The sequence below is a fragment of the Vidua chalybeata genome, chromosome 7, assembly GCF_026979565.1.
Source record: "Vidua chalybeata isolate OUT-0048 chromosome 7, bVidCha1 merged haplotype, whole genome shotgun sequence".
NCBI classification, from domain to species: domain Eukaryota; kingdom Metazoa; phylum Chordata; class Aves; order Passeriformes; family Viduidae; genus Vidua; species Vidua chalybeata.
Genome location: NC_071536.1, coordinates 17,550,224 through 17,573,692, shown reverse-complemented (window position 1 = coordinate 17,573,692; position 23,469 = coordinate 17,550,224). Strand labels below are relative to the sequence as shown.

At 40.1% G+C, this 23,469-nt stretch overlaps 2 protein-coding genes across 11 annotated transcripts in view; both read right to left on the bottom strand.

Moving 5' to 3' along the window:
• Window positions 1–13,950, bottom strand: part of ATF2 (activating transcription factor 2) — a 49,215-nt gene extending 35,265 nt beyond the window's left edge. The window contains exons 1-7 of one of the 10 annotated variants that reach the window (XM_053947199.1): window positions 13,885–13,940; window positions 12,680–12,726; window positions 10,173–10,203; window positions 4,685–4,759; window positions 3,978–4,047; window positions 2,378–2,474; window positions 591–709 (exon numbers count right to left, since the gene is read on the bottom strand). In XM_053947199.1, coding sequence (XP_053803174.1) covers window positions 591–709; window positions 2,378–2,474; window positions 3,978–4,025 — 264 coding nt within the window. In that variant the 5' untranslated portion in view covers window positions 4,026–4,047; window positions 4,685–4,759; window positions 10,173–10,203; window positions 12,680–12,726; window positions 13,885–13,940. Of the gene's footprint in view, window positions 1–590; window positions 710–2,377; window positions 2,475–3,977; window positions 4,048–4,684; window positions 4,760–5,217; window positions 5,264–6,380; window positions 6,467–10,172; window positions 10,204–12,679; window positions 13,498–13,615; window positions 13,637–13,884 lie in introns of those variants that run through there. The other 9 variants (XM_053947206.1, XM_053947198.1, XM_053947201.1 and 6 more) reach the window with 9 other exon arrangements.
• A 3,875-nt stretch (window positions 13,951–17,825) lies between these two features.
• On the bottom strand, window positions 17,826–21,099 carry ATP5MC3 (ATP synthase membrane subunit c locus 3). Its single transcript, XM_053948361.1, has 5 exons — window positions 20,997–21,099; window positions 20,838–20,915; window positions 19,778–19,855; window positions 19,234–19,427; window positions 17,826–18,070 (listed from the first exon to the last, which is right to left on the bottom strand). The coding sequence occupies exons 2-5, from the start codon at window positions 20,874–20,876 to the stop codon at window positions 17,956–17,958; spliced, it is 426 nt and encodes a 141-aa protein (XP_053804336.1). The 5' UTR covers window positions 20,877–20,915; window positions 20,997–21,099; the 3' UTR covers window positions 17,826–17,955.
• Window positions 21,100–23,469: the final 2,370 nt, after the last annotated feature.

Genomic DNA, 23,469 nt, shown 5'->3' with positions numbered 1-23,469 from the left:
TTTTCTAATATTTCAATCTGTACACTAAAGTATAAGTAGATCTTTATGTTGTAAGCAATAGTTTCTAGGCAAAAGTGATTTCAACACATAATGAATATAATCATAACCAAATTACTGACATTTTGTAAAATTTAGTCAGTACTTAATTCTCATTATCATGATGACTGATTCTTACAGTAACATCAGTATTCAAAACCAATCAAAATGATCAGTGTTCACATACTATTGTTTTCATGTGTTTTTCTTTCTGCTAAAAACTCTTTTACTTTTCAGACTCCTTTTTTGCTTATTTAGGACCTCAGGAGATTTCAATCAAAACTAGTGGTTAACTTCAACAGATATAAACTAGATACTTACATGATTAGGACAATGTGTCCCATTATCAAGGCTAAATATGAAAAATTAATCAGGTAAACTAACCTTCAGAAGAGTAACCATAGATTTGTATTCTCTACATACAACACATATAAGCAGCTAACATGATTATTGGTATAGTTTAGAAGGCAATATATAAACCCATTGCTTTTTCAATGGAATTTCTGATATTTAAAAAGTGGAAGCTCTGAGGAAAAAAAATCTTTTGAACATACTTTCTTAATGTCATCTTCAGAAGCCTTTTTAAACTCATTTTCAAAAGGACTTGCTAATTCATTGAATAAGCCCACTTCTTCACAGTTCTTCAAGAATCGAGTTGGTGTTGGTGTCTGATCTGAAAAGAAGCGTATAAAACCCCCACAATTTTATTTTTACAATACCATTTACGAACCTACTTGTCCTAAATAATTTTCAGAATACAAACATAAAGAGACGAGGAGGTGGCTGGGAACCCTCGGGCTGCATTCAGCCCTGCAGGGAGGCAGTTGGCAGGCAAACTCCACCTGCTGGAGACAAGCACCCGGGAGCCTGCAAAACACCAAGCCCCTGACAATCCTAGCAGGGAACCACAGCATCTCTTTTGTGACCATGAACCACAGGAAGCTATTCTCAAGTGCACAGCAGAACACTTCAATGAGCAAGGAGACTTCATCTGAAAACAGAGATAAGGACTATATGAAGGCTTTATTTAGAAAACCACTGAAGAAAGTGCACAGCTCAAAGCCAGTTTGCTTCCTTTCCTAATTTGACAACAGTAGTAGTTGCTTCTAAGTGCATGGAACTTCGAAAGCAAAGCGTGCCTCTGTGCACAAGATCGTATTGACTCCTATGATGCCTCTGGATAAAGCTGCAATCATAAGACTTCTGGCATCTGAGTGACTACCCCATGAAGTAGCTTCAAAAACATCTTTATATAAAATTCCTGTTAGTATATAAATTTGCCTTGTTTCGCTGTTATTATCAGGTCAAAATTAACTACACTTGCCACAAAGCTACTTGCATTTCAAATACTGTGAATTAGTATGATTGTGCAGACTTATTAAGCTTGGTGTCTGCAACAGTTCCCATGCTGGAATGTGGCTGCACAGAGACACATTTTTAAATACCTGATTATTTGAAAGGTCTCTTTCCTTGTGTTGCAATTGACAAGGAGCACATCTAGAATTTTAATATTTTTAACTGCTAGTTTAGGAGCAATACTTCTTTTATTTTCTCATTGTGACAAATTAGCAATGTACAAGAAAAAAAAAAACAAACAGAAAATGTCTGAAAGTCTTTCTGAAGTTCATTTAGGCTGCTCCACCACTGAAAAAAACCCAGACTGACTAACTTCCACATACTTCTTCCACATACTTAGCACATGCTATCTTCATTCAAAAACTCTCAAATGTATAATGCAATCAATCATCCATTGGTGATTACTTATGATCCTGGACAAAAGCTGTAATTACTAAGGGTATAACATGAATTAAGAGGTGGGACTAAAGTATTTTGAATTTAAGCCAAAATGAAAACAAAAGACTTGATCTTTCTTTTACTATCCCATTGGAAGAGCAATCACTGGTTCATTCTTCAAATATCATCATGACATGTAAAAATGCTACATATTTTAAATTTTAAGAGACAAGTAATATCAATGAATAATTAAAACTGAAATACAGTTTAATTTAGTTACAGATTCTCTTACGAGTAGTCTTTATTAGCATGTTTTTATTAAATGTTTATACAATTAAATCAATTATATAAGTATTGATAATTTTAAAATATTTGGATTATATAACAGATACAAATAAAAGTAACTTATGGAGAATAATACTGCCTTCAAATTCTGACATGCATTATGTAAGAAAACACTGCCTAAGCACACACTGCACACAAGTATAGTGCAGAAAATGTATCACATTCTCTTAACATGAATCTATGCATTATGTACAGAAAATGCATAAAGCACATGCCCATTCCAGCAGAAAAGTGAACAAACTTAGTACAGGTATATACTTACCAGCCACAATGACACTATCATTACGGGCTGGCCCAAATTTCAGTGTCATCTCATGTTTATGTTTATGGACAGCCAAATGATCCTCATTGGTAAAACGCTGCAGCAGAAAGTTTTAAGAAACATTTGTAATTGGGAGTGTGAACACAACAAATGCCATTCCACAGAATGCAATTTTTACGACATGTAAAACTACCATTACTATGGTAAAATACCACCCTCTAAAGCAGATATATCTTGTTCCTTGGTCAACAGTACCAAGCAGAAATATTATAAAACTCAAATTATGTTCATAGTTACTAAATATTCCAGGGAAATTGCAGTGTTATTGCCTGCATTCATCAAAAGTCCAAGATAACATTTCAGAGTGCTGCAGCCTCCATCAACCATCAGCAAACAGCCATTTGCTGTATTAATGGATCTTGACAATGTCTAGTAATTGACCACCACTACTTGATTACTGCATTATGTGTATTACCACATTAATAAGAATTGATCTGTAATCACAAACTTCACTGCATTTAACAGCATAAAGATAAAATAAAATAAAATATTGTAGCTCCCGCCCCTGACAATTTACTACTTAAAACAAGGGGCAGGTAGAATGGGCAACACTAGAATAATGCTAGACAACTGAAATGCTGTGAATTAGCTAAACCTTACCAGCATTTTAAAAACCTCTCAGGTTTGCTCATTTCATGCATACTTTCCCCAATATTTAGGGTATATGCTATAAAAAAGCAGTAAGCAGACAAACTAAGTGCTGTAAAAGAGATATTCTTACTTTTACAATTTGTTTGTTTTCACTAATTTGCTATGCATCTGTAATTGTGGGCGAAGTTAGTTTCAATTGACATATTCTAAGAAAATGTTTCCCAAGATGCAGCTTTCCTAAAAAGAACACATTTTACACAAAACATTGAAATTCTTAATTTTCTTTGTGAACATTTGAGCTCCAATTTATGTTTCTGGTTATGCCTCACTAATTTAAGTCACTCCACATATAAAGATCCACATCAAGTATCACCTCTCAGGAACTGATACATAAACTGAATTCACCTCAGAGTACAGTAATTCAGAATGTTTCCATGAAAGAGGACATGTGCATGTAGAACTGTGAGGGTAATCAAAAATGTAGGATCACTGTAAGACAGGGTAAAACAAACAAGGGACTTTTTTTTTCCTTAGAACTTTACTGCCCAGAGTTTCAAATGCCCAGCTCTCCGTAACTCCTGCACCCTAACTCTGCATACAGCATAAGCCAGAAATTTCTGCATTCTATCATGCTAAGAGACTTAAGTCTGTCTTTCTGTCCTCACTAAGTGGTGGAGCAGCTCTTCCAGAGGGAATACGATGTCCAGAGCCTGACTCCCTCTCCCTGTTCTACAGTGTGAAGCTGGCATCTGGGACATGAACTTTTCTCTTCACCTTCCCTGGAATCATCAGCTGGTGTAGACCCACATGCTAAAAATTCTTGCTTTTCAGCAAAACATAAAAACTTAGTAGCAATTATCATAAGCCCCTTTTCTTCAATCTCTAAAAATACATTTCACTGTTTTACTTTTATTTGAACAATGCTAATAATTTCAGTTCAGACCATTACCTGGCCACATCCAGGGGCAGTACATAAAAAGGGTTTGTCATCACTCATATTCCACAGGTCGTTGTGCTACCTGTATTAAAATTAGAATATAACAAATTTTAAAAATAATGCAACAAATTATCAATACATCAACAAGCTATTTTAATATTCTATGGGCAAGAATTTCTGCCTTCTGACTATAGTAATATTCTAAATACCCATATGTATTTCATATGGATTTCAATATGGATTTCAAGCTCTGTCAGGAAGGTACACAAAATCCACCACAGCAGTTTCTGAACATACACCTTAATCAGAAATCCACATGCTCACATGCAACATGATTAAATGCAAAAAGTATCTGAAAACACAGTAAGAACAACTTGTCACTGAAAATAAATACATTGTAATAATGATCCAATTCTCAGTTTAAAAGAGATCAAAGCAGCAGATCAACACCATGCAGTCAAGGTTCTGGTGCCAACAGATGAAGAAGTAGTGTTCATTCCTTAGCCTTTTCACAATCCTTATTTAAAGCTCATCATCAGAGATAAGTTAGCACATACCCCTTTGTGTAAACTGTTATGAATTTAATTACAAAAACATGTACTTCAGTAATGTTTCAGATACTTAACTACTGACAGGCTAAGAATATTTAAGAAAGAAGTAAGATATTCATGATATTTTGTGCTATTTTGCATACTCACCCCACGTACTAATACACATACCTGCCAGATTTCACATATAAACCTGTTTCATAGGGCGAACTATCATATCCTCCTTTTCATGGCAATGAACTGTAACTAAAAGAAGATATTAATTACTATGCATGCTAAAAATATAATAATGAATGATTTTGTAAAGATAAATTATAAAATGTCCACTATTCACCCATGAAACACAACAGTTTTTCAAAGAAATTGTTTGCTTCAATACATCCTCTAATTAGTTGTGGCATCTGTGGCTTTACCTTGGAGGAAATACATTCATCTTTAAATGAGTATTTGTGTGGAGAACTAACAGTGTTTGTTCTGAACACTATTTAGATTGATGAAGCAAATAAAGATGAATAAGGATGTTGTAACGATTAAAGATCATGGGCAAAATAAACCCATGTCATCCCCAGCGCACTGGTCATGTAGAGTTGCAAGGATTCTCAAAGTGTCTAACCACCCTAAGAATGTACACTTCTGGTACACATCTGGGCACTAGACACAAGACATATCAAGTAAGCATAAGCAAATAATTTCAAACTTATTACCTCAGAGATCTGTAGGGAACACAGTATCTGATCCTTCTGGTTGTACCTGTACAGTAAAAAACCACTATGTATAGATGTTTTTTGATATTCCTTCAAAGAGCAGATCCCAGCATCCTTGGTAATGTTCATATAACAGCAAAGAAAAACATGGCATGCAGGAGATTCTGAACTGTCACTTCTAAATATATGTTTCAAGGAATGGGGATACTGAGCTGAGATCAGAAGTCAAGAAGAGATGAATGGCTGCCAGAAACTTCAGAGTCTTTGGCACTGACAGTTCAGGGAAACATTTACATCCCAAAGAAAAGATGCCAAAGCAAATCAGGGATGAAGACTGTCTGCAAAGAGTTCATAGCCTGTCTCAAGTTTCTGAAGGAATGAAGTATTTTTTTACCTGTTCAAACTGTGAACTTGGTACCTTCACTAATAAGGAGTATTAACAAGATTATGGGCAAGTCTGACTCATGACTAAGGCTTAAGGGTAAGAAATAAGTTCCTTATCCATGACACTTATTAAGAGTATATCCTTACAATACATGGAACTTCAACAGTTAACAGCTATCCCACTATTCTTCAGGAATGCAACAGTCTCATTTCTTCAAATGCAGGCTGAAGCAAACAGAGTTAGTCTTGTTTAGATCTCAAAAGGAATTAGTTTTTTTGAACCTGCCATCATAGGGCACTGTATACTTATTTAATGGCTACATATGCCCCCATATGCCAATATACACATATGGATATGTATTATGAGTAGACAAGTAATACTCATATCAGAAACTAATGGTGGAAGAAACAATTATGATTTGGTTTTTTTTTTTTTTAATCCAAAGCATGAAGATTTTGATTAACTGAAGTGCATGTAGGACATTTTTTCCACTCTCTTACTATGTCTTGTCAGTCTCTGAGAGATGCAGTTTCAGACATAAAATCAACTCCCTCCATGCTGTCAGTATTTTTTTGTAGGTGAGAAGATGTAAATTTTTTAGGTCCATTCATTTTCTCTTTTCAAGGAATATTACCAAATCTCATATTTGCATGTGAAGTTCTTATCTGGTTCCATGTCTTAGTTTGTGAAGCCTGTGAAATTTGAATGCCTGAGAAACAAGTAAAAAAATCAATCCTTGTGAAAAAGAAAAGCAGCACTATCCTTCTGGCAAACTTACTGGAAAAAAGTTGGAGATAAATTAATTTCCTCATCTTTGTAACATTATTTGACTGCAGGCCACATGGAATTTTGTGAGGTAATCCCCTGTAAAGAGATTCCAGATAACATCTGAGGGAAAAAAATTATGTTGAAGCACTGAAACTTTTGCATCTAGAAGAAGTTCACTTGCATTCTAAGCAAGACCTTGGACATTTTAAATCTAAACAGAAACTGGATCTGACAGGATGGGGAAAAAAAGGGCTCAGATTTGTTAGTGCAGCCAAATTGGTAAGAACTGTATTTACCTATTATAAAGACTTGCAAGGCTTGCACTTAGAACAAAACTCCATGCAACAGTGGAGGATGAGGGGCAACTGGCTGTCAAGCAGCTTTGGGGCAGAACCTCTAACTCCTGGTGGACAACAAACCCAACACGATTCAGCATCATGTCACTTCTAGCGCTGAAAGACGAGAGCCTACTGGGATGAATTAACAAAGGCACAGCATTGAGATGAAGGGAAGTGATTACTGCCCTTTATCTGGCACTCTTAAGACTACAGCTGAAGTGCCATATCCAGAGTTGAGCCCCTCAAGACAGCTGATGATGTGGAGAGAAAACATCTGGAGCCTCATCAAAACAGTTAGGAGGCTGGACTATTACATAACAAGAGGAAGCAAAGTTTGTTCAGAATGGAGAAGAGCTAAGGATCTGCTTGCTGTCATGAACTATCTAATGTATTGATATAGAAAAGTCAGATCCAGACTTTAGGTAGAGTATAATAAAAGGATGAGATGCAACATTCACGAGACACACCAAGAAAGTTAGGAACAAGTGTAGAGCAAGAGGAAAACAGCATTAAAATAAAATCCCACAATGAGGGTTTGCTGAACACTGGAACAGGTTGTCAAGCAGGGCTGTGAAATCTCAGCCTTGCAGAAATCCAAATTTTGACTGGAAAAAATTCTGTGCAATCCAAGATAACTCCGAAATTTAAAGCATACCATAAAGATATCATAGCCAGGAACAGAGGTGAACAATTGCAATGGACAATCCAAACTTGGGTAATGTTCTGACACCTTTAGAAGACTCTGCGTGGTCAAAAACCTGTTGCTGCTACAAAATTCAAACAAATCCCATCCTTTGCATCCTCTTTTCCTTCTGGATTGCATGTTGCCTGACAGGCATAACAAAACTAACATAGAGAAGGCAAATTTTCAGGAAAAAATGTTGGTAATTGCCACTCTAATTTCAAAGGAGTCTCTCTCTGTTGTAGACTGACTGCTCAAAGTGAGAATATGACAGTAAGAAAGAGTAATTTAGAAAATACCTTTCCCCAGAAAACCAAAATAGCAACTTAGATGCCATCTTGACAAAAATGTTACTTACCCAGCCAAATTAGAAATGTAATACATGAAGTGATAACCCTGTCCCTAGAGGGGAATTAGAGTCACCCTGGACTGTTACCTAGGCAACAGCTAACACCTCGTCCCAGAGAAAAAAGACAGCTCCTGAAGGAATGTGAATATGAATGTGAAACTCCAGCCTTATCTCTTCAGCTAAAATGAACATTCAATGAAATGATTCTTACTACAGTCCACTGAACTGCAACTTGCTTCTGTAAGCTTCAAACTCTACATTCCTTTCAGTAGCATAGAGAAATCCATATGTAGAATTCCAGTCACACAGTAACAGCATCAGAGCTGAACACAAGAAAAACTTGAAATAATCTTTACAGGATAATCAACTTCAGTACTAAAATCACACTAATAATCTCACTTTTTTGGTGTTTGCTCCGTACTTTCAACACAGAAGTAAAATACATTCACATCATGCCTATTCAAAATGTAGCAAGCCTCTTTCATGATGTTTGGAATGTAAATGGTACAGTAAACTACATAAGTATAAATCCATCTTTAAAATATATATAATATGGAGAAATAAAAATGAGTTTACAAATAATTCACTAATATTTAAGGCAATGTGCTTATTTAAAAAATAAAAATGTCTCCATAAAATGTCACATTAATATATATCTAAATGTGCTACAAAAATAGCTTCAACTATTATCTGCCTATTTCCATAAGATTTTAATTAAACACCTTGGGTACACTTGGTGGAAACTATTACTACCTAGTCTGAAGCTCGCTTCCAAAACCTTTCAGAAGACAATTTTACCAAGAATAGAAGCCTACACTGACTTAAGCCATGTCTTGTTGGCTTATTTAAGTGGTAAAGATTCTTCTGTTTTCTCTTAATTGCCTACATACAGGAGCATGGAAAATACAACTGACACTTTGCTTCAAGACTTTTTCTATTGAACATGTAAGCAGCTGTTTAAAATGTATATATACCAAGAGTCCTTGCAAAAACTTCTTTAAATTTGCTGAGAAAATTCTTCACAGGTACCTAGTAAAGAATCACCAGGCTTGCAGCTAAAGCCTCTACTTTACCTATAAAAAGCAAGGTGTATGCGAAAAGACGTCCATGCACAGAGCTGCTCACAGGCTGTGCACTCTTACCCTGTGATTACTTATTTTAAGCACTGTAGCAATACAGAGATTGCTCTCCTGTAACAACAGGGCTGACACAAACAGCACAGAAGAAAGCTGCCAGAATTGAGCACAGAAAAGACAGCTATGAACACACATAACCCCACCAACAAACAAAAACTGTAAAACCTTTGAAGGACAGCATTCTTCTTCTGGCCAACATGCAAGAAGAGATGCATATTTTCACAAGTGTGTCACCCTCCTAAACTGGACAGCCCACAGAGGACAATCTGTCAGTCTGCAGCTACAGCAGTAGCTGATTTATCTCCTACTGCTTATGTGACAAGCACACCCAAGCCTTGCAGCTACACTGACCACTTGCATGTGGCTCCAACCCAAGAAACATCTGTACATTCTGCTTTGAGAAAGATGAGAGTTGGACAAAAACTGTAGCAGGCCATTGAGACAAGCCAGAATTATATTACTCCATCAGCAAACGGTCTCCTCTGAGTCCAAACACTCCAAAGTGCTTATGTTACAGCACCACTGATGCGTTTTCCTACGGATGTTTGCATTTCCTCAAGACTGGCCATGTCCAGTCAACATTTCCTTTTATTCATTACATTGGATCTGGGATTGTGCCCCCTTTTACTGCAAGATACAAAGCCTTACTGTATAGAGTATTATTAACTCTTAACTAAACTTTTCTGTTGATCTCATCATAATGTATAACTACTTTAGGTAATGTAAGACTTTACTTTAAAGCTTCACTTTATAATAGGAAACTGAAGCAATAAAAGAACCAGGTCAAAATTTTTAACTTTTATGAACTTTTAAGAGTTTTAGTTAAGAGTACATACTTATTCGAAGTAAAGTGAATGGAACATATTTGCCACAGTAAAGAATAACATTCTCTTAATAGTTACCTGGAGAGCTGAATTTAGTGTTTTGCTTAGCTCCTTCCAAGATGTCTTTAGATTGGGGGGGGGTAGCTATTTTTGTTTTCTAAATTTAAACACCTCACGATTAAGAGATGGCTTTTTCATGCAACCAAACAAATAATAACAAAAATCAAAATGAACATGGTGTCTTTACACTTTCAACACTTGCATACAGCATTCATATCATAAATTTTAATAACTTCCCACATTTAAAGAGTCTATCTTTATTTCCACAATTTTCTATACATGTAGATATGCAAGTTGTGATTTCAGTAAAAATCAGAAGTTAGTAGGTAGAATACACCACTTAAAAAGTGACGAAGTTTTGAAAAAACATAATTTGTATTTTAAAAGGAAGAAAACCCCAGTGATCTACTTACCTAGAGGGACTGGAGATATATTTTCTGTTTCCTATAAAGCAAAAGAAGAAAGGTGAAGCAAAACTAGTGTAATTAATTCTTGACCATTTCAGGGCACTTCCAGAAGTGATCTGACTGTATTTGTGCAATACTGTCAAATTTGACAGTCCTAAAAAATAAAACTGAGAAATGAAGGAAATGGAAGAGATAAAACTTGAAAATTCAAAACATTTCTCCTCATAATCAAAGTGGGATTGGCAGAAAGTAACCTTGGGATTGGCAGAAAGTAACCTTGTAGATTCTGCAAGAAAACTATAAACTCTAGTCCAGAATATTTAAAGTTCATAAATACCAATGGCTGGCAAACAGAAAAACAGGAGCTCCTTCCTCACATTATGCTGCTAGCAGAAGGTTCCATTTTTTTCTTTTAAAAAGTCAAATGATAGGCATTTTTTGCTGACATTATTAATTAACTGCTAATATCTGATGTCTACAGTTAATTCCATACCTTCCACCATCTGTCTAAATTCTATAAAGGGCAGCACATCTGGACAAGAAGAAAAGATGATTTACTTAAAGACAAAAGAAAGGATGATTGACATAGCAAGTTCCAATAATGACAAGACAGCCAGCTGGACAGGTAGCACAGTCACATATACAGAAACAAAGCAATTAAAGTCCTTTAGCTGCAGGAGTGGCTTCTTCCACAAGAAGATACATTTCTGGCAGAGAGCACAAATGGCATAAAGAAAGGTCCTTAGGCCTAACATTTCCTGTTGGCTGAACATGGTGGCTTCTAATTCAAACCTCTGCCTTAAGTATTTTTCAGAGACATCCCTGATCTTTCTTTAACTTAATAAAAATGCAGGCTGTGCGAATACAGCTCTTGTAAATAAGCAAAATGTCAATGAACCTCATAAAAGAAATATAGAGGGATTAATATTCCTCCCATCTTCTCACTATTTGCTTACAGAGATATTAGGCCTTGCTTTCTTCAGTTCATTTAACTAGGTTTGAACATCTTCAACCTAACAAACATTAGAAATCCAACCTCATTTTTCTACATTTGTTTCAACAAAATTAAAAAAATAAGCTTAACAAAAAGTTGCTTGCTTTTCACACTTTCTTTGATTGCATCCCTGAAGTCTAAAATTGAATGAATGAATTAAGAATTTAATTCTAAAAATCTTTAAATATATCAAATATCTCACTACAGGATTCCTCTTGCTCATTAAAACAGAATGATCCTTTTCTGTCCTGTAAGCACTTATATAAACTATCACTGGATTTACCTAGGAAGGAAACACAACATATTGCTTAGAATGCCTTGCTTAAGAAAAGCTCTTATCTGAAGTGAAGCTAACAGAAAAGTTCTCAGGCTGAACTGAAGCTGACACTCAACAAAGCTGAAAACAGTACAGCATAAATCTGGGGGGAAAAAGCATTTATTGCGTAATTATTAAATATTGATTAATATTTTTGTCACTAACTATATCCAAAGACTCCTTAGAGTGCATATTTTATGTTAAACAAATACAGATCAGTTATGCAGAACAATGGTAACCTGAAATCTAGTCAAAATTAAAGAGTTAAAAGTATTGAAACATATTTGCTCCTTTGAAAATAAAAATGCATAATTTTTATACAGAAACTCAAGACTGTGTTAAGAAACCATTAAGAATGTTGATACTATAAATAACTTTAAGTTAGAAAACCTTCACGGAAGTAAAAATGTACATTCGTAAGTTTAAGTTAATGAAGAGTGGAAGAAAAAAAAGCTTATGACAGAAAAACAATTTTTAGCACTAGGCCCTTTCAAAATTTAATGAAACAAGAATGAAAATAAAAGCATAGTTCATGCTGTTCAACGTGGTCTCAAAAGAAAAGTAGCATGAAAAGCAAGATTATTAATTGAAGTATGTATGATGAAATTTAAGATCTGAAGGTATCTTATATTACATACTGCATAGTCTAGAAGTTTCTGGAAAAAGACCTACCAAACACATTCATATTTCTAGAATTCAAGTCAGGGTAGAAATATCAACTACACTGTGAAGAAGATCAAAAGCTCAACCACTTGATTAAGCATTAGCATGCAATGTCAGTATTGAAACATAAAATCCCAATGGATTTTTAAAAGAGCTGCTTCACTCTATGTACACACTAAGGTCTCTTATTATTTGACAATTCTTTTGAAGCATTATATAACAACCAGTCCATGACAAAATTATTGTTTAGTTTTTTAACAAGACAACTTGACAATTTTGATTCTGGACTGCATAATTATGAACACTTCAGAGTTAATTCAAGTGAATGCCAAACAAGACTAAAGTTTGTCCCTCTGAAATGATGTCCACCAACAGACAGCAACCTGTTTCAGTGGATGGCTGAAGAAATTCCACCTGGAACACCTGCAGAAGACCAGGACCACAAGGACTGCTCCAATCCTATCAGCTCGTGCTGAATTTAACATCTAACCATACCTAGCAGTCTTATGACCCAAACTTCAGAACATTTGTTTTTATTACCTCTTATCCAGCTTTATGCTCAGCAAGAAGTGTGGATGTGACATTCACTGCCATGAGTAGAACATGTCAAACAGAAAACAAAACCACTGTTTTAAAAGGTGGTAAGTAAAATACATTTCAGCCATATTTGTGGCCACTGTTTGGAAAGTAGGGGATGGTTCAGAATGTTCAGATTATTCAAAATTTTCATTTCAGTGCAAGAAAACAGATGAGAGTATCACTACTGGAAGATAAACACCTCTGGGAAAAAGCAACAGAACAAAAACCAAGTGAGGGACATAGAGTGCATGAACAGGGCATATAAACACACTAATGGATCTGCTTCCAAGAACAGGGATGCAAAAACGCTGTAGAATCAGTAAGACTGTAGAAGCAACATGGCAGCACACATTTCCCCTAACTCTAAACGTGAGGTTACATTTTGACATAAAACATTTGTGCCTTAAACACCCTGCAGCTCTCACTAATCGAGAGTCTGTGACATGTTTTTTTCACAGGAAAGCTTCAGAGACCTTTTATTTGACAACTCGACAGGCATTACGCACAATAACAGTCAAAGGCAATGAGGCAACTGGTCCAGGAGGTTCAGCTCCGTGGCCAGACACCAGGCAGGCCAATACCTGGTGCAGAAGAGCTGTTCTTACCCCCCGCGCCGCATCCCCCACACCCGTACCCTTCTCCGCACCAGCGCCGGCACGGACCAAGCTCTCCTTCAGAGACGAAGATGGATGCACACGGAGGCCTTCTTGGAGCAGAGGCGAGGCGGAAAGGCGAGGCTCGGCTGCCCCCTCCTCCCGCCCTCCACGCCGTGGGCCGGGCCCGGGGCGGCTGCCGGCGATGCCCCCGGGGGGCACCCGCTCCCGGACGCGCCGCAGCCCCCTTCACCCACCCACTCGCCTCGCCGCCACACGTCCCGGGCCGCCCGCCAGGCCCTACCTCCGGGCGGGTACCGGTGTCCGCGGCGCCGGCCGGGCCGCCCCGCCCCGCTCTAGGGGCGGCGGGAGCCGCAGGCCGCGCTGGGGGAGGGGGCTGCCGCGGAGAGGAGCGGCGGCGCCATGTTACTGCCTCCCGGGCATCCCCCGCCCACCGCCGCGCCGCGCCGCTCCCGCCCCGCCGCCCCCGCCCGCCCGGCGCCGCCGCAGCGCGGAGGGAGGAGGAGCCGCCGCGCCGGGCCGAGCCGGGCCGGGCCGTGTTTACAAACTCACCCGGAACGCGGCCGGACCGCACATTAAAGGCCGGGTCCCCCGCGGGCTTCCGTCACCTCTCGCGAGAGCCGCTCTGACACCTCCGCGGGGCGGGGCGGGGCGGGGCGGGGCGGTCACGCGGCGCGGGGGCGGGGCCAGCGCGGGGCCGGGCCGCGCTCCCCACAGCGACCCCGGCCGGGCCGCGGCAGCGCCGGGCGGCGCCTCGGCCGCGCTCCCACGGCGGGCACGGCGCGCGGGGTGGGGCAGGATTGCTGCGGCCGCGGCGGAGAGGAGCTCAGCGTGAGGGGCCCGTCCTCCCCGGCGGGACGTGCAGGAGGGCCGGCAGCTGAGGACAGCAGGCACCACGTAGTGAATAAACCAGTGCAAGGCCTCGCTCAGCGGCAAGTCTTCGTGCGCCTGTCACGTCTAACTTTTGGAATAATCGACGCTCCAAAGCCCTGCACTGGCGAGATTCCCCGTCTCTCAACACACCCCCTCTCAGGGCAGGAGCGAGGTGTGTGCCCGAAGCCGTGGTTGTGCTAAACATTCACTTTGGTTAATGTATCAAAAATGCTGTGGCACTGTAGAATAATGGCAAACGCCTATATTTTACACAGGAGGAAATAAAGGAATTTTGGATTCGTTAAAAAAGTAGCATAATCCTATATGGCAACACAGTTTAGCTAGTGTGTACTCTGAATCATACATGAATCTTTAATTCTGTGCATGTGTATCATTTGATCTTGTTCTGAGACTGATCTGATAGTGCAAGGCCATAACAATAACATACTTCTAAAACAGTAGTATCAGTTCCAGGTAGTATCAGTTCCAGTAAAATACGTTTTGGCTGAGTTTCTCTGAACTTGAATGGTATGTTTCATTTCTTGTGTATGGTTTTGGTGGGCACTGTAAAGCACTTCTGCAAAGTTCTTTAAGATACGATAGGATAGAAAGCACTACATAAAAATATATTGTTTACTTAAAGGTGGAATTATTCTTTAAAATAGTATGTTGCAAGGACTCAATTGTACATGCAGCAAAGAGGAATAGAGATCTTACTGCTTTCTTCAGAGAGCAACTAAGACCTGTATTAGAAACAAGTATTTTTTGATGGTTTAGCTTCACCATTATGTAGCAGCAGCAGTCCTAAGCCTGGACTAAAAAACTGAACCACAGGTGCCTTTCTTCAGTGTCAAATTGATGCAAAGATCAAAGAAAAGGAAAGCAAGAAAAAGGGAAAAAACAGCAGCATGGGATGAATCACTTTTACCTGCAGCAATAACTTAAGAGCATATTTGGTAACTTTAACATTTCCTTCATATTTTCCATTAGAATAACATGGCTATTTCAGAGGTTTAGCTGGCTTCATCTTCAACAATGAAACATGAACAGTCTTTCAATCTGGAGAACCTACAACACAAATTTTCATGAGCTGACCATCTCTTAAGTTCAGCATGGTCCATGTCAGAAGAAAGTGAAAAAGGTTTCAGGGAAGTAAAGCCTACAGTAACACATCCTGAAACTTAAGTTTGGTTTCTCTGACCTACTGGAAGATTTCTTGATGTAAACTCTTACAGGAAGATCAAGAGACCTTGGTGTTGCTGCCCTATTAATGCAAAGAGACTGGGTTGGGGTTTTTTTTGTAAGAAAAAAAGTAAGTCTTTTACATGTTTATAATTGTTACTTTTGTGAGCATTTCAGGAAAGCTGAGGGTACTCTCTGACAGACCACTCAAATTAACCAACTAAGCTATGTTGGAAAGGGATTCCATGTGCCCTGTAATAGTTCACCTAATAGTTCAGCATCTGCCCGTTCCTCATTAACTCTAAGCCCCTTATTGTTTCTAAGGAGGATAATCCTCTGTGTGAAGGCTTGTTGCCTTGTTTTGAAAGTCCTCAATTAATCTTTATCTGTAGAACACAGATCTGATTCTTTCATGACTGGTGTAACTAAACAGCCACTTTGCCTGAGTTTGGCCTATGCTCACCAGTCTAAGAGTGAGTTAAAAGGCAAAAAGCTTGGGGAGATGCTAGAACAACCTTCACATCCACATATAGAATCACCCAAGATGTCCACTGCCTTTCAGGCAAGGCTGATCACAATAAAAAGGGTTCATGTTGAAAGGGTGGTGTAAGATAGGATGTAAATCCAAAACTCATTATTCAAACCTGATTCAAATACCTCACAGTGATTCAGGTGGCTTTCTTAGTGAAGTTACAAGAGCAGTAATTCAGCCAGGTCTTCTATCTTCACCAAACACCACCGCAACTCATTTTATATGCAAACAAATTCCTAAGTAGAATTAGCAGAGTTGGAGCTGGACTTGACCAAGACAAATCTGAAGATGCCTGTTTGGCCAAATCCCAGCAATACGGAAACCTGAAGCTTGAATTAAACTAGCCCACTGGACTGTCCACGATTTTAGGAAATACAGATTGCCACCTCAGATGCCTGTAGAGATCCCTGCTGTACTGAAAGAAGAGAAAAAGTTCACCACCTACCAGGACAGATGAGTTTTAGAGTCTAGAATGCATTTCAGCCAGGACAAATGCACTGTCAGCTCTGCAAATCAAGGGCATCAAAGAATGGGTAACAGCAAGTCCCAAAATCACCACTGCATGAGCAGAGACCACATGGAGACACCTGCAATATGCTTCACCTCCTACCCCCTCACTCCTCAAACCCCCACTTCCTGATCTACTCATGTAAGACACTACTAATATTGTTCTAAAGCTACTAATTTGCTTCATATTCTACACTCCTAACATTCACATATATAAAACATTCTCTGTATTAGAGATTACTGTTTTCTACTAAGAGTATGTGGGGGAAGTTATTTCTCATACTAGGTTCTAGAATTTTGCTACACAATTTTTTCAATCATTTAGGTTGGGAAACACCTTAAAGGAAAGGTGTTTTAGACCTTTAAGATCATTAAGTCCAACTGTTAACACTTCAAAGTCCACCATAAACTAAAGTGGACTAAAGTCCACTGAACCGGATCTCTTTGAATACCCACTTGGTACTTTTTAATTCAGATTAAAACAGAATCTTACCCACACCTTGCACTTATCTGAGTTATTAGTAATTTCTCAGTTTCCTCCAATAAAAAATCTTATATTTAATTCAGTAATTACTTAACAGCAAGATGACAAAACATTTAACAAGCTTGGCTTACATTCTAACCAAGTTCAGCTTTTTTTTTTGTTATATGATCAGATTATTTAGTATTCTAAAGTTTGAGATGCTATCAATCCCCCAACAGGTAAATATAGTAGCACAGTCTTTTCCTCCAAGTATAAATGACACCATAAATGCCTTTAGACTGCTACAAGAGAAGCAAAGGTAGATATTGCAGCTATTTTTTTTAACCAAAATGCTTTAATCCTAATGCTTTTAAAAGAATGTGTGAGATAATGCAAGGCTGACTACAAAATTGGAAAGCTGGCAGCTCTCTCTCTGAATTAGGTGATGCCAAAAATGCAGTAACTAAATAAAATATAATGTCCCTATATCACAGCTAAATGCCTTGGACCATACTAAAGCAGTTCCTTATTTAGCTCAATGAGAACACTGGTCAGATCCAAGTAGAAAACCCTCCATGGTAATCAAAATATCTAGTGTACTTGAAAACTGATACGAAGAGAAGTGCCCTATCACTTTCACGGATTTCTGTTTGGCTCCTTCTATCAAGAGGTGCCAGAACGTGTGTCAGCTTGCTTGGGAAAAAAAACAAAAACACAAGTGAAGGAAGAAGGCCAACAAGGCAGCCTTTCACACTTAATCTCTGAAAGATCCTTAGATCTTTCAAGTGTATGCCACATTAATTTTAATAAACAAAATATCTGACTGGAAGAGTGCTATGCAGTATGTCATTATCAGGAGGAATCCATGGACACCGAATTACACAATGTTATCTTCCAGATACCCTAGTGAGAAAGACAATAAATGAAGGCAACAAGTTGACAGTTAAAGTTGTTATCTTTAATGAAATGACTTTGGAAATAGGATCAATTTCCATGACACCAACATTTTGGGAGTCCCATAAAATGCAGTTACATTCCAATGCCAATATTACAGGCAGATAGCCATTCACATGGCAAACAGGATCAAGAAAGCAACCATCAGACAGAAGAGACCCATAGCTTCAGACAGGGCGAATCCCAGGATAGCATATGAGAACAGCTGCTGCTTCAGAGAAGGATTTCTAAAAGAAAGAGAAGGTGTAAGTAAGTCCTTTTTATCCTTACAATTAAGATGTTTTTCATGCAGTTTAACCTCATAGTTCCTTGTTACAGATTCTGTAACACGAAAATCCAGTAACTGCAAGCAACTTTTTGCAGGGATTTCACTGAAGACAAACTAGTTGGCAATTAAGACTAGACTCAGGTCTAATTTCGACATTTATTTCACATCTGTGACATGAGACCCATACTCCAAGGAATTTCATGTGTATCGTGTTTTAACCAGCTCTCAAGGCAAATACAAGAACCACTTAAGAGTAGGAAAAAAATCAAAAGAAAATTGCAGCAGTTTGTTACAGAAATGCAATAAATATGCCTTCAAGAAGTGAGAGTAGAAAATCTCCAATATAAAACTATGAAGCAATGTTCTACAACTGCTTATTGACATGTTCATGCCAAATTCAAAACTTGATATATTAATTTTGTACTGAAAACATTTGTTTCTTCAAGTGGAAAGTAAACTTCCTTGTCTTCAATAAGGCTTAAAAATCTTTATTAAGAAGTTAAGACTTAACTAGTTGAAAAAGTAGCGAAGAACATGAAACCTCTTTTATGCCTGTATCAGTTCTGCTCTTCCACAATGTCATGTGAACTACTTCTATTACAGGAATGTTGTAAAATTGCCTGAAATTTCATCCCTACTACAAAATCCTCACCCTTGCCCCCTTCAGATTTCTAGAAGGGATGATAATTAATTTGCTAAAATAACTGCATATTCTGAGATGCAAAGCTGAACGTGTTAGATGTTTTCTAAACAATTATTCTGACTATGAAGACTATTTAGGACTTTTCCTCTTATATGTGGAAAGATACAGGATGGATTTTTAATTCAGTTCTGGAATGGAATGCTCAAACACTGCACTTCAGTGACTGAAAGACCGACCAAGTCTAATGATGCAATTTCTTTCATGGCTCTCCTCCAGGAAGAGTGTACAAAGTTCTGAATTTAACAAGAGAGCCATCCTGATGAATATGGTACAGTTTCATAAGATTCTCTTCAGCCATGTGTATCAGTAACAGTAATCATTAACAGAATATATTAGTGTCATTATCTTTTCTACAGTTCAGCTGTCTCCAGATACATCTGCATTCAATTAAATAGTTTTTAAAGAGAGAGACTGATTACCTGGCATAACCAATGATTAGACTACCGAAGACTGTTCCAATTCCAGCACCAGAACCAGCCACACCTACTGTGGCTGCACCAGCACCAATGAATTTGGCAGCAGTGTCAATGTCCCTGCTGATAGCACTAGTCTGGAATTCCCTAAGTGCTAGTCGGGAGACAGTATTTTGGGCCCCGTTAACTGTTGACTTGCCCTAAGAAAACAAAACATGAAAAAGCATTATATTCAGACAAAAGACCACGTGATAGTGTTATTATCCAGTTTTAAAAATTGTATTAGATCCAATGTCTACTTATTCTTCAGAGTGATGAGATGGTAAGTCATAAACTTCAGAACATTACCTGTTCCACCTGAAAGTACCAACTTTAAATGTGTAAGACTTCTCAGGGGAAAGAGCAGGACAGCAACAAGTATTATTAGGTGTTTGACTTAAAACAAGTTTCACACTATGGGTATTTGAGTTAGTACAAGTGAACTCTAGGTTGAGGACATTTAGGCTCACCAGGTAATTTAGGAAGATACAGAATTTTGTTTATAAGGTACCTCTCCATTCTTGACCTCTGGCCTAGACAACACAGATGCCGAAATTGGTCTGTACAAGACTCTTGATCCAGCACGGATCTGTAAGAAGAGGAAAAAAACTATAAAAAAATGAAACATTTGATCGCAGCGGTTCCATACAACAGTCTGTAAAATAATAAGACTATGAGCTACTAAGCCATTTGTCTTCCTTGAAAGACAGCAATCTCTGAACAGCTGGATATACAATAACCCATACAGAAGCAAGCACTGCCATGCAATCTGACAGCACTGTTTTCAGAAGATATATAGTAAATAGGCACACCATTCAGCGAACACATACATGCATTATGCTGACAAAAAATAAAGCAAAACAGCGACAAAAAATCCCGACCAAGAGGCAGTGAAACACATTTTGAAATTAATAAATACAAGCCATCAAAATGATTTTCAAAGTTGCTATATGCACAGATGTAACCTAGACTTTTCAATTTAGCTAGGCACAAATGAATGAATCCTTTTTCACAAGCGGCCTGCATATGTCCTTGGACTCCCAGCAGTGTAAGGTCATACCGGCTCTTGCACAAAGCTCTTCCTGCAGGGGAAACCTAGGCCTGGACCATGCAAAATGAGACCTTCTGCAGGCCAGAAAGGGCATTTTCATGCAGGACAGTCTCTTATCTCTGCAAGGGCAAAGAATTCCGGCCTTGCATAGGACCAGCAACAGGCTGGAGTTTGACCTACAGGGAGGCACGGGGCGCAGTAGGCCCAGGAGCTGTTGGCTGCGCTGACCTCCCCCTCCTTGGCCGCTCGTGTGCGAAGGCCCCTCACCTTGGCACAGGGCCCCGGCCGCGCCAAGGAGGCAGGAAGGAGAACGCGGCCCTGCCGCAGTCTGCCCGACCCCCACCCCCACCCCTTCGCTCTCGGGCGGGCAGCGCTCGGTACAGGCCCGTCCCAGAGCGCTGCCGCGGGGCTCGGAGGCCCGCCCGAACCGCAATCGACACGCGATCGCCCCGCGGCCGTCACCGACCGACACGGACGGGGCCGGTGACGAAGCAGGCGCCCCCCGTGCACCCCCACTCACCAGGGAGGGCGAGGTGGCGAGCTTGGCGCAAGCGAACATCTTAGCAGGTGGCGTCCCGGGGCTCAGGATCCGGCGTCTCTGCGGAGAGAGGGAGAGAGTGAGGGTGCGGCGGGCGGGGGCGGCGATGTGCGCGGATGGCGCGAGTGGCGCGGCTCTCACCGCTGCGGTGCCGCGCTCGGGCCGACGGGCGGGCGGGCTGGGCCGGCTGTGCGCAGGCGCGGCGGGGCCGGACGGCGGAAGGGGCGGAGCGCAGCCAAGGTCACTTTGTGCCGGCGCCATTGGCGGCGGCGGGGGGCGTGGGGCGCGCGCTGCTTCCCCGCGCAGCCGCAGTGCGCCCGCCGCGCGCGGGTGTTGTGATGGTGTCGCCGTGAAGGTGGCGCCGTGAGAATGTCACCGTGAGGGTGTCACCGTGAAGGTGGCGCCGTGAGAATGTCACCGTGAGAGTGTCACCGAGAGGGTGGCGCTGCCGAGAGCAGTGTCAGTGTCGGTGTCGCTGGCGCAGTGTTGGCTTCGCGCCCCCTCCCTGGCGCTCGGGTCACGGCAGGGGTCTGTAAAGGCCGTGTCCGAGGACACCCGCTGTGTGCAAAAAGCCCCCCTTGTTCAATTAGTCATTTCTGCACGATGAGCAGATTCGCACCCAAGTAACGAAAGAATCCTTTTAAGTCAAGATTAACCAAAATAGGATTATCTTCACTGAGCTGAGCATGTTTTCCTGAGATTCCCGCTTTAATCTCTTACATGTGCTTTGATTTTTTTTTTTTTTTTTTTTGATGACGGGATCTTTATTTTAATGGTCATTTGCTATTGTAAGTGGTATTACTAGTAAATATGCTGAAAAATCAACACTGAGTAAAACACTGGGAAACATTTATCTAAGTTGTAGGATTTTCATTGGATACAACCTGCGCCATCTAAAATTGTGTGCTGCAAACGGTCTCCAATGGACCAAGTAAGGGGCTGTTTGTGTATTTAGGGATAGGAACAGTCTCGGGATGGGTGCTGGACTCCAGCAAACTTACAGGATGATTGATGTTGCTGTCACTGGTTAATCCACAAGTGCCACAAAGCTGAGACATGCTCCATATCAGCAACCTGAACACCCCCCAACAAACATAATCAATAGGTGCTTTCAGCAGCTGCATACCAGTGTTAACCTCAATGTTGCTTTTATAACCTACAACTCAGTGTCTTCTGATCCATTGGTACAGGGGAGAGACGCCAGTTGGAGGTCTGAAAGTGAGAGACAGTGGTACAATCTCCCAGCCTTCTGCTCCCTGCCTCAATCCAGCAGCAAGCTTGGTTTGGTTCCAGTGTGCATCCAGAGTCTTAGTAGCAGAACAGTAAACCATCAGTCTGTAAAGGCCAGCAAAAGAGGTTATAAGCCAGTGGTTTTGGTTTTTTTGGTTTTTTTTCCTTGTCACAGCTTACACATATTTTTTGGGAACTGAGGTACATGGGCAGATCTGCAGTGTCTGTCACATGGTTCTTCCATAGACAAACACTAAGAAATAAATATCAATGGCAAAACCTTTCAATGGTTAGGCAGAACTTTTCATTCATTCATTCATTCATTCATTCATTCATTCATTCATTCATTCATTCAAAAAAACTCAATCCATACTATTGTGGGAATAAATATTTCCATCACCATGAATAAAACCATGAAGCAAAGGCAAATGCTGTAGCGTTGGAATGACTTTGATGTGACATGCTGCTGCACAGTGACATTCAGAGTACCCCATTTCTGAATATGAGTACTTCACCTTAGGAAGTGCAGCAGGCCGCAGGGTGTTTGCAACAAAAAAAATTCACTTCCTCATAGAAGGAAGCACAGCAGTTAGAGACATGCTTTCTCCTTGGGAAACTAGAGGTCTGGACCTCCAGGCATGAAACAAATCTTCCCCAGCTCTCATGAATGGAGAAGAAAGTGAAAATTACATTCCTGTGTACACACAGCACAAAGTCACACAGATTGAAAACCACATTAAACAGAAACCCTCTTCTTTCACAAAAGAAGTGCTCTTTTCTGTCACAATTCCCACCCCAGAATGTTTTGTAAAAGATGCATTCACAAGCCATTTGTTGTGAGCAGTGTCAAAACCACTATTAAACACTGGTTTATTGTTGCTTTTAAGGCATAACATCTGATACTGTATTGTGAATGTGACTCAGCTGTTCCTTTCAGGAGGATTTTGAAGAGCTGTTACTGATCTCTGGGGGCCAGGCTGAGTTTAATTCAAGAAGATCTTAATAAAGAAACACTTGTGAATCTCACACCGTTTCCTACCCTATGGTTGACCTGGTGATAGGTCCCCAAGGAAAGGCATCATTGCACTAAAGACAGAGTAATTTCTAGTTGCTCACCACATTTCTGAAAATCTTTTCAAGCAGGTTCCCAGTTCTCCAATTGGTCAGGACCAGTTATGCACGTGGGCAGTAGCCAAGGATGCCAGAGGACATTTTCTCCCCATTTTGCCCCTGGCAAGGAAGACAGAGTGCAGATGATTGAGCAGTACATGGTGCCTGAAGAGCAAGTCCTCTCCCACAGCTCCTGTGGCCTTACAATTCCCTGCTGCTGAGCCAGGTTTGTGTCAGGGCAGTAAGAACAGCAAGTGTCCACTAGCTGTGGTTC

Coding starts and splice junctions, on each gene's coding strand:
- ATP5MC3 (XM_053948361.1), bottom strand. CDS start 20,876: ATGTTCGCTTGCGCCAAGCTCGCCACCTCGCCCTCCCTG. Junction 19,428..19,777: donor CAGAGGTCAAGAATGGAGAG/GTACCTTATAAA, acceptor TTGTTTTCTTAG/GGCAAGTCAACAGTTAACGG. Junction 18,071..19,233: donor CTAATCATTGGTTATGCCAG/GTAATCAGTCTC, acceptor TCTTTCTTTTAG/AAATCCTTCTCTGAAGCAGC.